The sequence below is a fragment of the Athene noctua genome, chromosome 10 (genome assembly GCF_965140245.1).
Source record: "Athene noctua chromosome 10, bAthNoc1.hap1.1, whole genome shotgun sequence".
Lineage (NCBI taxonomy): Eukaryota > Metazoa > Chordata > Aves > Strigiformes > Strigidae > Athene > Athene noctua.
In genome coordinates, this window is record NC_134046.1 from 3,422,974 (window position 1) to 3,437,231 (window position 14,258).

General features: G+C 50.9%; 1 protein-coding gene across 10 annotated transcripts in view; it reads left to right on the forward strand.

Annotated features, from left to right (window-relative positions):
- The window catches only part of MTMR14 (myotubularin related protein 14), a 34,172-nt gene that overhangs the window by 13,948 nt on the left and 5,966 nt on the right, over window positions 1-14,258 (forward strand). For 5 of the 10 annotated variants that reach the window (XM_074913797.1, XM_074913800.1, XM_074913799.1 and 2 more), the window contains 8 exons: window positions 1,441-1,507; window positions 2,536-2,621; window positions 2,916-2,992; window positions 3,237-3,273; window positions 4,716-4,786; window positions 5,559-5,608; window positions 5,829-5,967; window positions 8,677-8,853. In XM_074913797.1, coding sequence (XP_074769898.1) covers window positions 1,441-1,507; window positions 2,536-2,621; window positions 2,916-2,992; window positions 3,237-3,273; window positions 4,716-4,786; window positions 5,559-5,608; window positions 5,829-5,967; window positions 8,677-8,853 — 704 coding nt within the window. The remainder of the gene's footprint in view (window positions 1-1,440; window positions 1,508-2,535; window positions 2,622-2,915; window positions 2,993-3,236; window positions 3,274-4,715; window positions 4,787-5,558; window positions 5,609-5,828; window positions 5,968-8,676; window positions 8,854-14,258) is intronic. The other 5 variants (XM_074913804.1, XM_074913805.1, XM_074913806.1 and 2 more) reach the window with 2 other exon arrangements.

Consider the following 14,258-nt stretch of genomic DNA (forward strand, 5'->3'; position numbering starts at 1 on the left):
CAGTCTGTTTAGCTAATCACAAAGGTGATGAAGGGTTGTCTTGATTAATGTGTAAGTACATTCACAGGGAGAAAATACTAATTCTAAAGCACTCTTCAATCTGGGCAAGAAAAGCTGCACAGGAAGCAATATCTGCAGTCTGAAATCAGACCTTCAAATACGGAAAAGCTGTCTTGCCTGTTATTTTCGAGGATGATCTGTTGGAACATGCTGCCAAAGGAGTGATGAGCTGTCACCCCTAGTTGAGGTGCTTCTCTGGGCAGAGCTGTTGCCAAGTACAAGCTTCAGGCTGTATTTGGGGCAATTGAACAAAACTTTCTGGTTTGTGGTATAGAGAGATCAGACTGGATGATTAGATGATTCCTTCTGGCATAAGCACAAGATTGGGTTGAATTGGGCAGATAAAAGACTTCGAAGTATGTGTTTTTCTGCCCCAGGCTGAGTGTGTTCCCCATTTCCTTACTCTTTTGTTGCTGTGCAGGCTTCACTGGCAGAGGAATATGGTCTTTGTCTGACAGTAGTCTGAAGTGTGGTTACACATTCCTGTGCACACATACAAGCACACAGCAAGTGTTCAATTGCAGCCAGATGTCACTTATACCACTACCACTGTCACATGAAACGTGTGTCCCTCTCCTTGCCTTTTCCTTGCTGGTGATAACCTGTTTTCCTTGAGTTAGTTCTGCCTTTGATCAGACCACTGAAATTCCCTGTCTCTTCTCATGACACAGTGGTCAAGAGTGGCACACTTGAACGTGTTCTGTTTTTCACCTGCACCTCTTGTAGTGCTGGAGGTCTCTGAGTTCAGAGCCTTTCTGTGTTGCTGCTGCTACTTGGGTGCTGCTGCAGAAGTCGGGTGCTTGTCTGGAGCAGCTGGGAGTGGGTCAGCCCTCTGCAGGCAGCCTGCTGGGGCCATCTGCAAGGGCCAGAGAGTTTTGGGGAATGTGCTTGGGTTGAGGGAACAGGCTGCTGCCCTTGGCCTGCTCACCCCGTCATGCTCCTTGCATCACGTACACAGCTGTAACGTGGCTGCTGAGCCATTTGGTTAAGTGCACGCGTGCGGGGGGGCCGTGGAACTGGGTCAGCGCTCAGCAGGTGTTTGCTGCCTCACATCAGTCTCTCAGAGCATGGTCTGCTTGGAGCTTTGGGGCTGCAGGCAAGCAGGTTCTGTGCCAGCCAGGCAAACAGGAGAGATGGCCTTCTTATTTTTAATTTTTTCTTTCCTGCCTGGTCTCTTGTACCAGAGCGCCTTTTGCAGAGGATGGGGGGATTGATTAGCTCACCAAGGGGGAGGTCTGTTGCTCTGAGGAACGGCCACAGAGTTATTTCTGTTCTGCTGTTGTTCTGGGTAGAGAAGCCCAGAGCATGGCAGGCTCTGAACTGCAGAGCAGCCTTTTGCTGTGGGCAGACCCTTACTGTCAACATTTCTCTTTTCTGCAGAGCTGGGACCTTGTACAACAGACACAGAACTACCTGAAGCTGCTGATCTCCATCATCAATAGTGATGGTAAGGCAGGCTCCTTGCTCGCAGTGCTCTAATTGGAGCAGTCACTGTCTGGGAGAGCAGCTGGTGGTATTAGTGCCTCTGTGGATCAGTTCACAATACAGAAGAGTCACTTTATAGAGAACTTCACTCTCTCTTCAAAGCCGGGTGATGGTTCTAGCATCTCAGGGCTCCAGCTCCCCTCTTAGAGGTGGACTTGCTGATTCCTTGAAAACCCTCTCCTCCCAGGGATGAAGGGATATCTGAAAACTTTACCTAATGTTTTACTACTTTATAGCTGAAGAGAAGAAACATTTGTTCCTCTGCTTGTTGACTCTTGCTCTTATTTTGCTGGACACCTGTGTTTTGTTACCCCAGCTCGGGATCTCATTAAGCGTCTATTTTAAGAGCCTCTTCCATCCTCTGTCATCACAGCCACCCCAATTCTTTGAAGGGTGTATACTGCCCTGTCTTGGCATCCCATTCCCTCTGGGTGTTATGACATTGTACCTAGCACTGTCAGATAGAAGGAACCATGTTTGGCTCTGCCAGCACGGCCAACGACAGACTCCTGCAGTAGTTGTGTTGGGACACGCTGAATTTTCTGGAGAGCGTAGGAGTTGTGCCCTGTGTATGCCTCTGCTCAATATGTATCACTAGTAAGGCTGGTGAGACTGAAAAAAGCATTCAGTTGGAGCAGGTTTCTCTTTGATGTGGGAATAGATTGTGACAGTGGGTTGCAACTGGGTACGTGTATGTTCTGGGTAGCAAAGTGATGTTCATGCCTAGTGACTTCGTGTCCTGAGCAGCTGTCAGGACCAGGTTGGCACATCAGCTGAGGCTGCTGACAACCCAAGACACTCTGAGCAATTTGTTGGCTGCCATATTCAAGACAAAATGTTCTGGCTTGGTGGCTGAGCAATGCTCTTGAGCCTGGGCTGTAGGGATGGAGGGTAGCTTGTCTCCTCAGATTTGCCATAAAGAAAAGTCATTGCTCGTGTTGCAACATCCTTTTTTTTTTCCCTTTTCCTTCCTACCCCTGCCTGGAATAGATGACAGCGGGCTCCTGGTGCACTGTATATCCGGCTGGGATCGAACTCCTCTCTTCATCTCCTTATTGCGCCTCTCCTTATGGGCTGTGAGTACCTGGCTGACCCGCTCTGCTTCTGGGGGTGATTGTTTGGAGGGTGAGTGACTGTCTCACCAGGAAGTGGTGGTGGAGCAGTAAATGTTCCTTTTGACTATCTTGGCTTCAGAGGTGGTGTGGATTGGCTTTGATGTGGAGCCCAACATGCTGTCCTGCCATCAGACGCGGTATCACAGGCAGGTAGAGCAAGCTGGGCATCTTGGATCACCATGACAGTAGATCACGAATTCCCAAGTCCCAGTTCCCAGGGCTGCTGCCTGAAGGATGTTTTGATTTACTTTGCAGGATGGGCTGATCCACACGTCCCTGGAGCCCTCAGAGATCCTCTACCTGACTGTGGCCTATGACTGGTTTCTCTTCGGGTAGGCACACTAAATTTTACTCATGTAATGCCTCCCTGTGCAGCGAGGGAGAAGCCTTCAGGGCATTTGCTCACAACCAAAGGTGGATGTTGGAGCAGCTCCCAGTGAGCTGTGACCAAGAGGGGCTGATGCCTTTTCTTTTTTTCACCTGGAGGCTCAGGCATCTGGTATTCTGGACAGCTTGTGCTCTTTTGCTGATTCTGGCTGCCAGCATGTGACTGAGCCTCCCTTGCTCTCTTTCCAGGCACATGTTAGTCGATCGACTCAGTAAAGGAGAAGAGGTGAGTGTCTGGTCTGGGACAGTGGCTGAGCACTGGGTTTTGTTCTCAGGTTAATTGTTTCCCATAGCAGCATTCACTGGCTACTTCTGGTAATATCAGTGGTCTGGCTGGGCTCTAAAAAGATTGTTCGGGTGCTAAAAATACAAAATAGGAGCCTTGCCCCATTGCTTCCTGATGTGTAAAGGTGTGGGAATGCTTTTCCCTCAAGCTACAGTTTGGTGGGTGTCAGTCCTGCCAGTTCCCTTGTGCCATTAGTGTTCAGGCCCTGGGTGAAAGGGTGCCAGGACTTGCTCTGTCAGCTCGGCAATGAGAAGGGATGCTTAAGGTGTGTGACTGCTTGGGAGCTTGGAAATAAAGCTGTATAGCCTTGTGTGCTTGTCCTGAGTGCCAGCCCTCCTGCCTGCGTGCTGCAGCTGCATGTGGTTTGCATGTTCTGGTGGGCTCATGGAGCAGGTTCCAGCCTGAGTACGTGGCAGGGTGTGTGTACCTGTGGGTACACAGATGGGTCTAGGAGGCAGTTATGGTTAGTGGAACTAATTCTCTTCAAATCTTTCACTGTTTAACAGCAAAAAATGATTGCTCTGACTATAGTTGTGCTACACTGCCATATCACTTTCTGGATAGAAATCAAGAGTTGGGGAGTATGTCTAACCCTGTTGGGAGTATGTCTAACCCTGTTTGCTAATTTCTTGCTCCTCAGACTGTCACCTCCCCAGGGAATCCCCTGCCTCTGAACAGCAGAGCCAGGACACTGGCCTGTTTTCCCTTTTTCATGGGTCCAGGACCTCTGTATTAGTATCATTCCTCCCATTCATTCCTTTCCCAGATCTCTGCTGGCTCAAGCCTGGCAGCTCTGCTCAGCTGCCTGCTTGGCCATGGGCAGAGCCGATAGCTGCGACAGGAAAGGGGGTGCACAGCTGTCTCTAACCCTCCCTGCTCCCCACTGCAGGAGGGCTGCGCAGGCAGATGGGATGGCAGAGCCCCAGTGGGGAGAATGCCACGGAGCAGACTGGGGGACCGCGGACGCTGCAGGTGTGATCCAGCTGTGGTGCTGAGCTGGAGCGTGAGGCTCAAACCCTGCTAGTTTTGCTGGGTTTGCTGCTTACCTGCCTGTATGAGCAGCTGCTGGGGGCCGTTTCTTTTCCATTCTGCACTGATAGCATAAATACCTGCCCTGTGCTTGCAGCATGTGTGCAAGGCATTGATAAGGAGAGTTGTCTTACACCTTCCTTCCCGGGCCTCTCCGCGGCAGGGAACAGAGTGTCAGTTTAACGTGTCAGAGGAGGCCCAGGATGGGATGGTGGCAGCCCATGGCACGTTGGAGGCTGGTAGCTGCAGATTTCTTCCTATCTCCTTCCTGCCAGCACCTCCCCACCAAGATAAGAGGCTGCGTGGAGCCTCAGGTTCATTCCTGAACCACTCTTCTCTCTCCCTTTGCTCAGATTTTCTTTTTCTGCTTCAATTTTCTGAAGCACATCACCTCTGAGGAGTTCTCTGCTGTGAAGTCGCAGAGGTAAGGAGCCTGTGCCTGCTGCTGCATGGGCTGCAGAGCCAGGGAGCTTGTCAGTGCTGTTTCTTTGGGGAGATGGAAGCCCTGGTGTCCTGGCCCAGTTTTCTTTAATTTATTCCGCACTCCGAAGGCTGCAAAATGGGGCCGAGGCTTGTGAGGTGGCCATGTTGTGCTCTGAAAAACTGGCCATGCTGCTTAATGACTGTCCGTGGCTGCTTTAGCACGGATGAAGCCAGAGATGTGTGCTCTGGTGCTTTAGCACAGATGAAGCCAGAGATGTGTGCTCTGGTGCTTTAGCACAGATGAAGCCAGAGATGTGTGCTCTGGTGCTTTAGCACAGATGAAGCCAGAGATGTGTGCTCTGGTGCTTTAGCACAGATGAAGCCAGAGATGTGTGCTCTGGCTCAAGCAGGCTGCACAGCAAGCTCTGTCAGGCACTGCTGGAGGCTGTGGAGCAGGGCGGCTGGTTTTTAACAGACCCGCTAAACATGAACCCCTTCCTATTTCAGGAGGGGCAGAAAGAAACAAAGCGCACCCTGGAGGCTCTGAATAAACACGTCTGTCTGCAGCCTGTCGCCTCCCTCTCAAAGCACAGGGTGTGTGGGCTGGGACTGTTAGGAGAGTTGGATACTGCACATCGGCCCCATCCCCTCTGCCCCTGCACAGCTAGCTCCCCCCTGCTCTGATCTGCTCTGTGCTGCAGAGACCTGGCCACGGCCAGCCTCCGCGCAGCCCTGAAGTGTCGCTGAGGTAACTTTTGTCTTTCCTTCCCCAGAAGGAAGAGTTTGCCACCTGGCTTCACCCTGGAAGAGATCTGCATGCTCAGTGAGTGCTGCTGCCGAGCGTCAGCACCCCTGGGTGCTGGTAATGGTTGATCACTTGGGGGCTTGGGTTCCCGGCATCAAGGTGACTACAAATGGGTATGCTTCCCTTGGGGCCTCACAAGAACGCGGCCCCAGGGCACGTGGGAAGTGTATTGTTTAAAGGGAGAGAAAGCCACGGAGACCAAGCTGGTCTTCAGGTAGCTCTGTCTTCTTTTCTCTAGAGCAGAGAGACCGAGGCAGCACCACAAGTCTGAGCAGCGACTTCTCCCTGGGGATGGAGAGTTCCCCTGGAGCAGCTGGGAGCTTCACGTATGAAGCAGTGGAGCTGATGCCGGCAGGAGCACAGGCTCAAGCAGCATGGTGAGGAGATAACCACTCAGTGGGCTGCAGAACAAAAGGGGCTGGCTCTGAGCATGGTAGAAAGGATATTTCTGAAGTCCCTCACCCTCCAAGTCTGCTCTTTGTGGCATGGGTTCCTTAGAGCAGAGGGAGGCTCTGCTGCAACTTGTGCTGCAGAACTTCTGCACCAAAAATCGGAGACCACCCCACTGTCAGACTCCTGAAGTTTGTCCCCTGATAAGAGTAAAGCAGCTTTGTTTTGTTTTCATCCGTTTCACTGTTAAACTTCATCCAGGAAGGATTTTATTACTTTTAAAAGATTAATCCAAACTACCAGAAAAATGACACTTGGCAGCAGCCTCCTCAGGGATCAGTGGAGACAGTTTAGCTGCCCTAAAGTGAAGCTTAATCAGTTTATGGAAGAAATTATACAGGGAAATGTCTGCAGGTAGTGGTAGGTGGGCTGGGTGGCCAAGAAGCCCCTGTAAACTTTAGCCCCTCTAACAGCACGAGGTGTGTGAGCTGGTAGCAGGTTGCTGCCTGCAGTGCTACTTCGAGATACTTCTGGGGTAGAATGTGAAATTCTCGGGGCTCCCTATGGCTAGAGGGTCACACGGGGGGTGCAGGGGACTGGGGAAGTGTCTGGTGACCGCTGCTCTGCGGCAGGCGTTGTGCTTGCTTGTGGAGTTTCTGGTGCTGTTTGGGGATTTCAGAACCTTGCTGTAAGGTTGCCCCTCACAGTTTAATTTTTCTCTCTTCTCCCTCAGCACATGTGAAGATGCTATTTTATATTGCAATTATTTTAAATTAAATCTAGGTTGTGCTGGAGGCAGTTGGAAGTCCTCTGGGACTGAGCCTTCAGCCACGCTAGTGGCAGCAGCCCTTCTAAAGCACACTGTGATTCAATTTATAAAATGCTGAAGAAGGGAAGAGAGAATCTTCCTGCAGAATCACAAAATGGAGATGGGGAGTCCCAAACTGCGCTTGCCAAGTGAGCAGTGCAGCATCCTCTAACACACAGAGCCTACCTATCCACAGCAAAGTGGCTGCAGCAAGTAGGGAACAACTTTCCACTTGCCTGGCTGCAAAGTAATAAACTGGAAGCATTTACATTGCTCTGAGTGCTCAGGACATGCAGGCTGGCTCCTGCAGCACAAAACCTACACGTGATTTTTCACAAGGTGTGAAGTGGCCAGAGCATGCTGGAAGAGGATTGTTGTGCTTTTGTGTGTCAGGGCTTGATTTTTGTGACCTGCTTTCTAACTCTGGTTTGCTTTCATTCCTGTTGGAGATGTCAGACTGTGCTGGGGCTAGCTGTTGCTACCACAGGGGTGGTTTGGGCCCATGCTCTGGGCATGAGCTTGGGGAAGGGAAGGTTGTGAGCCTTGCCATGAGTGAGCTTAGCAAGGGGACTGGTCATGGATGCCTTGCTGCAGGCTGTTGTGGCTGTGTAGGCTGGAGAACAGGTAGGGCTTGCTACAAGCTGGGTGAGCTGGGCTGTGCATAGCATGAGTGGGGAGAGGAGAGGATGTGCTTCATTGTGTTGTCCTGAAAAAGGGTGGCCTCGAGGTCTCCTTGCAGCAAGAGGCATTTGGGTTTTAGCTGTACAAGCCTGTTTCTGCAGGCTGTGCTTGGAGATATTGGCAGCTATGATAACATGAGATGAATAATGCTTGAGAGAGGCTGTGGCGTGATGTTTGAGGGTGGACACACTTCAAGAAATGGAGAGGATATCATGCTTTCCACTGCACAGTGAACCTGTCTTTAGCTGCACTTGCTGACAGTGCTCGAGATCTCAGTCAAAGCTGAGATGCCTCTCCAGATTTCAGGAAGAACAGTGTCTTTTCTTCTTGAGTTTGTTTACTTTAGACTTTTCCTTTTTACCTGTGTACATAGGGAGGTCTTTGTCCAATTTACTGTGGTTTTGTAAGGGGAAAAAAGTCTTGGGACTCTTACAGGGGAAAAAAAACCAAACCACCTGACATAAAGAAAATCTTCTGAAGGCAGAGCAGCAGTGATGTGAATTAGTCCCAAATATGTGTGGCTTGTTTAGCATGTAGCTGGATGGTACTGTGAGCTCAGCTGTTATGCAGCAAAGGACCGTGAACTGTGCCCATGTCTGAATGTGCTGGCTACAAAGGAAGCCAGAGCAGTTCCAGGCTGTCAGTGCAGGCAGGGAGAGGTCTGAAATGCACCTACATCTGGAGCAATTGTCAGCTCTGAGCACGTGGTCAGAAGTGTGGTCAGTGGTGCCTGAAGAGAATCACTAAAATGGAAAATAACACTCATGTCATGTCCCTGTCACCCTCATCAGTGCGCACGAACGCCCACCTGGGCTGAGCTCCTTGGCTGATACACTCTGTAGACTTAGAGCAGACTGAAACGGTCTTTCCCTGCTGGGAGGCCCCTTGCTTGAGGCATTTTTTGCAGCTAGACTAAACAAAGCCATCGCTGTATGTGTGTGGGCTGATGCATTCTCCTGTCTCCGATTTCCAGGTCACGTGGATGGTGATCTATAAAGGAATGGGCTAAGATGGGTTGAGCTCAGTGTACCCCCATCGTCGCTGAGCAGTTACCCGTGACTCATGGCTCCTTGGGAGGGAGGAGAGGAGGTTCAGTGGGAGCAAGAGCTTTTAGCTGCTGGGATAAAATCCAGCCTATTGTGGAAAGGCTTCCCAGCTGGAGCGTGTGGGAAAGGCAGCTTTCTCACCCAAGTTCTCTGTCCCACAGGAGGAAGAGCTGTGCGTCGTCCCCACAAGCCGTGCTCTGGAGCAGGGCGCAGCAGTCTGAAGACAGGCTGCCTTCTGCAGGGGTAGTCGAGGTCAAGTCCTCCAGCTCCTCCTCCTCGACCCATTCTGATAACTTCCTGAGGATTGGAAGCAGCCCGCTGGAAGTGCCCAGATCCAGGTGAGATGGGACAGAGTAGAGCGTTTCTCAGCAAAATGAGGATCTGGTAAAGGGAGCACAGGGCTGCACTGGTGTGGCTCTGAGAACCCTGGAGCACGTGTTTTGTATCTGCAAACCAACCTCAGGAGGCCTGTTCCTCTCTAGCCTGGCCTCATGTGAAACGCTGGCCACTAAACACAGGAACTCCTGCCTCGGCCCGTTTAGAAGAGTGAGGAACTGTGCCAATAACAGCTGAGTGTCTGTTCTGCCTGTCCTCATCGCATGCCTCAACTCCATGAGCTCTGGCATCTCTGCATCCTGCATGCTTGGAGCTCACAGCACTTTCTCTGTCCAATGCATCCACGGAGGTTTGAAACGGCTGTGCTGTGTGTGGGGGAGGAAGCCTTTCAAACCAAGCAGACCTCACTCTGCATCTATCCTGTCTCCCTTTCCACCTGCTGACCTTCTTGACGCTGCAGGGTGGAAAAAAAAAAACCAACTCTGGGTGCTGGTGGCAAGCAGAGGTAAAATCTGCTGGGAGCAAGCTGCGAGCGTTGTGCTGGCACAAAGGATTTCACCTGGAAGGCTGTGTGTTCCCACTGGGCAACCAGGGAATGGGGACCCTGGACCTGAGCCTAATCTCATGCCATCACAAAGGATATTCTGGCACCCTTCTGGAGTCTGATTCTGTGGTAGGGCAAAATCGAGCAGTGAGCTAGGCTAGGGAAGAAAGAACAGAGCCTGTGGAGCGAACGCCATGTGTTTAGGCCGACAGGGGATAAAGAGGCTCTTAGATAAGAGGTTGCTGTTAACAGTATCAAACACTTCTGTGGTCTCTGCAGGTTTTCTGATGAGTCTTTCTTTTTCTAGTGATTTCCTTCAGAAACAGACACCAGCCAAATCTTAGTACTCTCTCGTCGCATGGAAAATAAAATGATAAATAAGTAAAGCACTGAAAATGTATAAGATTGACTTATCAAGTTTCTTGATTCCAGAGAAAAATCACTGTTTAACAGTTTTCATCAATGATGCTAACTGTTCTCCCCAGAGAAAGAGATCAATAGGATGGTTTTGAGTTGTTGCTGGAGTCCACCTCTGCGTTCTCTGTAAGATGAAACAAATCTCCCAAGAAGAGAAGAAAATACAGGAGAGAAAACAGCTTGTCTGGGGGGCTGCTTTTGTTCACAACTGTAGTGCCACAGTTCCTGGGTGTGGTCTCATGGCATTCTCAAGACCTGACAGGCCTGTCCAGCACTGGCCTGGTAGCGAGCTTGCAGCAGTGTTGTGGAAGAAGCAGTTGATAAAGCTTCAGCCTGACTCTATGAGAGCAAAGAGGAAAAACAGAGTAGGCAGAAGAGCACCACGGGAAGGGGCTGAGCACACAGTCCCTGGGTTTTGCATTCCAGGGGCTCGGAGTCGGTGAAGCCAGCAATTATCTTTCCTCTGGCTGTGTCTGGATGAGGTGTCTATAAGCTTTTGGATGATTAGTGCCCATTGGTGTCTGGTGCTCAGAACTGGCACCCCCAGGGCTCGAGGCAGCAGGCAGGCATGGTGAGGAAGCTTGTTACTTCCAGCCCAGAGTCCCTGGGCTCTGGGTATGTGGGTATATCTGGGTAAATGGGTATTTATTTGGCTTTTTCCCTATGCCGAATAAATACCCATGAGAAGAAGTTGCAGTATTTTATCATTGTAAGAGGTAAATGTGAATTCCACTGTAACATTTTTCTGACCTTTATGGTAGCTTCTACCGTGGCACAAAGCCTTTATAACCCTTCAACACAGCAAAGCTGTACCAGTCCACTCTCAATCCCTGTTAACTTTTGTGAACAAGGCAGTGTGAAGGGTTGGTCTAGGAAAAAGTGCAAGATGGAGAAATAGGGGTTAAAAGGGGAGCAAAGCCCTTGCACAGCCTGGAACCACAGGGATGGGAGAAAGGAATCAGTTGTGAAGCCGATCAGCTGCACGCAGGGACGGTTGGCCTGCCACACTCATGCTGGATGGAGACTGTGCACCTGTGTGCTCTCCATCCCTGGTGTCACCTGGGTTTGCCCTGCTCCTTTCAGTGTGCAGGCTGGAGGAAATAAGCCTAGAGACCCTGCAGGGAGTGGGTGGAATTGTCAAGGCAACGGCTGAACTGAACTTGTCTTTCAACCCAAGTGTTCTGGCACATTCGTGCTCCTTTGCCTCCCAGTCCATTGCCAGATCAGTCAGACCCCACCTGCCTTCCCTGGGGTAACGCTGCAAACAGCTCTGCTAGTTCAGGACTTGAGCAATGCCTTGCCTTGGCAGGTGCTGACATGGTTTGCACTTTTTGGGGCCTGAACAAGGTATGTTTTCTTCAGGGAGAGGGCTTGTGTCACTCCCTTTGACTTTGGTCTGCCTGCTTGGACTGTGTTAGTCTGAATTTGTCTGGAGAGCTCCGTGCAGGTAGTGGATATCGCAGTACCTTCAGCCACCATTTTACATCCTGAAGGAAAGGATGAATCCCATTTTGGGTGGAGGAGGAGTGTATCTGTGATGGAATGGAAAGAAGAGGTACATTCTGTCCCTTCACCCCCTGAAAAATGGTGGGGACTAGAATGGAAAGGCTGGAGCACAGAGACCAATCAGGATGCCAAAAATACCTTTATCTCTACTGTGCTGCTGCCAGGTTAACACCCAAGGCTCTTAAGATGAAGAAACTACTGTACTTGACTTCCTAATCCTCTGGTTGTGTGGCCATAGCAACAAAACACTTAACCACTGCAGCAGCAGTTGAGGAAAAATGGTTGCTTGTAAAATGCCAGCAGGCACCTTTCAGGTGGTTCAGGTAAACACCTCAGTCCAGGTGCTGGCAGGCAGAGGAGCTCCAGAAGGAAGAGGAAGGGAAGGGAAGGCAGCAGAGAGAGATGAGCAGGGCCTGGGAGGGGAACTGGAGTGTCCTGAAGGAAAGAGTCACAAAAGCGGAGTCAGCTGTCGGGAGCCAAACCCCTCTCCAGACCATGTCAGCAGTCTGCTGCTGCCATCACCAAGTCTTCCAAGTCCTGCTCTGATCCAGAGGTCCTGGGCACCCATAAATCCCAGGATGAGTCTTGTTAGGCAGAGCAGTGTGAAATCAAATTCCTAGCAGTCTTTCTAGCTCATCCCAACACAATGGTAAGAGCACATCAGCTTGAGGGCAAGCATGCATGAAAATGCTGCCATGGATTATTTGCTGAGCAGGACAAGGTGCTTGTTCTGCAGAGCTCTGAGCATGGCAGAGAGTGTGCACTGAATGGAATTCCCTGCGTGCGAGTGGGTAGTGGCTTGCAAACCACATACTGTGTTTGAGTTTGACACTAATAGTCTAAGTGTCTCACGGCACTGCAGAAAAACCCTGTATCTGTGTCAGGGATTTAGCGTGTGTGCACATAACACTAATGTGGCTTAGCAGCTGGATAATCTTTGGTTGAATGTGCTTTTGCTAAGTCAATTAAACAAACGCCAAAGTACTGTGATCTGAAGAGTCAAGATCTGCAGGAGTTAAATCGTGGAGGATCTGCTTTGGGCAACAGCCACGGAGAACTCCCTTACTTCAAGGGCTGCAGGCGGTTCAGCTGTGGGTCGGAGGGAGTGCAGAGAGGGACAGAGAAGCTGCCGTCCCTCGGCTTTGGGTGTTTGGTTGGCGATGATAAGGCTGCGTGCGCACTCTCCTGCTCCTTAGAGCCATCTGCCTTGGAAGCTCTATCTGTGATGTGACAACTCGGGCTAGCGGCCGCAGCAGGACAGGAATTGTTTACGGGAATGTTTTCTGGAATTATTGCACAACTGTGCCACAAAAATGGGCTTGCCAGCTGGCACATGACTGTGCTGCAATCAGAAATGATTGTGCTCGCAGAGGACTGGCTGCTCAGGCTGTTACGGCACTAACACAGCCTGTAGATAGCTGCCTGGGATTCAGCCAGGGCTCTCGGTACAGCTCGCTGCCAAGTACTCCTTGCCAACATTTCCCACGCAAAGGTGGGAAGGGCTGCCCTGTACTCCAGGTTGCCACAGTCTGCCTGTGCGTACAGTACCTACTTAACACCCCGACTTGAGGCACTGAGCATATGCTGGCAAGTGAGCTGCTTCCCAAATAGTCCTAGGTGTGTGGAAATATGGCAGGTGAGCGGGGGCAGCACGGGGCAGGATGAGAGCCTAGCTGTTGGCACTTGGCACTCGTCTCAGTTCTGTATTAAGAAAGGGAAGGATCCCTGACTGTTGCTCTGCCTCCGGTATTGGCTCTCCTCTGGTGGGCAAGTGTCCGTGTGCTCTGAAATACTCCTCTGTCTTGTGCAGCATGTTGCATGGCAAGCGCTGACCTAATTAAAGGGAATGGTTCCAGGCTAGGAGTTGCCAGTTACGGCCTGCTAGAGGTCCTTCCTTGTGTGAAGGAACAGCTTGCAGCTCATCTCTGTTTTGCTAATCTAATTTTGTTAATCTTGCACTTTTGAGGGAGTTTCTTCCCACTCGTGGACCTGAAGAGGTGGGGGTGTGAAGCTCACTTTCATTCTCTCTCTGTCTGCTATTAGATGTCTGTGGCAGAGGCAGCGACTTGAAGACTTGCTGTATCTCATCTCCCCTAACCGTGTCAGCTTTGCTGTAGTCGTCCGGCTGCTTCCCGAGCCCCTCCGTGCTGCCCTCACAGCTAGCCAGCCTCAGGCACGGCTGCATAACATGCTGCAAACCTGTTGTTCTTACAGGTTTAGGGACTGGGACCGGTGTCCCAGCAGCCCCAACACACTCTCACCAAAGTGCTTTTTGAGCCCCTGCAGCAATGCTTTACGAGAAGCCCTCAGGGGTAGAAATAACAGGAAGACTTTTACCTCTAGCACTGACTGGATTTGCACTGGGAGGCAGTCGCTGTAGAGAGCTGGTCTTGGTCTCAAGCCAAGCTCAGCTTTTGAGAAGCTCTGCTGCCCTTGCAGTGCAAACACAAGATTTCCCATGCCATCCCTTCCCCGCCTGACTCACCAGCTTTGGCCCCTGCTGTCTGTCGAGGCTGTTCAAGATGCCTGTTGGTTGTGACACTTCCTCAGGAGCCTTCCCTTGAGAAGGTGTTGGGGATAGAGGGGAAAGTCTGCCGTGATAGCTTAGCTCTGCTGGCTAGGCTCAGATATCTAAGCCAGAAGAGAGATGACCTGGGCTCATTGCAGAGTCAATCGGTTTATTCAATTAATTGCCAAGTGTTTATTTGGCTGCCTGGAGGTGAGACACAGAATTGGTTGCCTTGTGCTCCTGGACTCCTGTGCTATTAGCTTAGATTGTACCTTGACTAAGTTTGCGCAGCTGCTTGACAGGTTCAGGGCCCTCAGGAAGGGTTAAAGAGCCACTGAGAGTCGGTCTCATGGGAGGTACACGATGCTTTTATCAGCCTGTCCAAGAAAGGATTCAAGAGGTGACTTGATCTGCCTCCAAGAGCTGGTGTA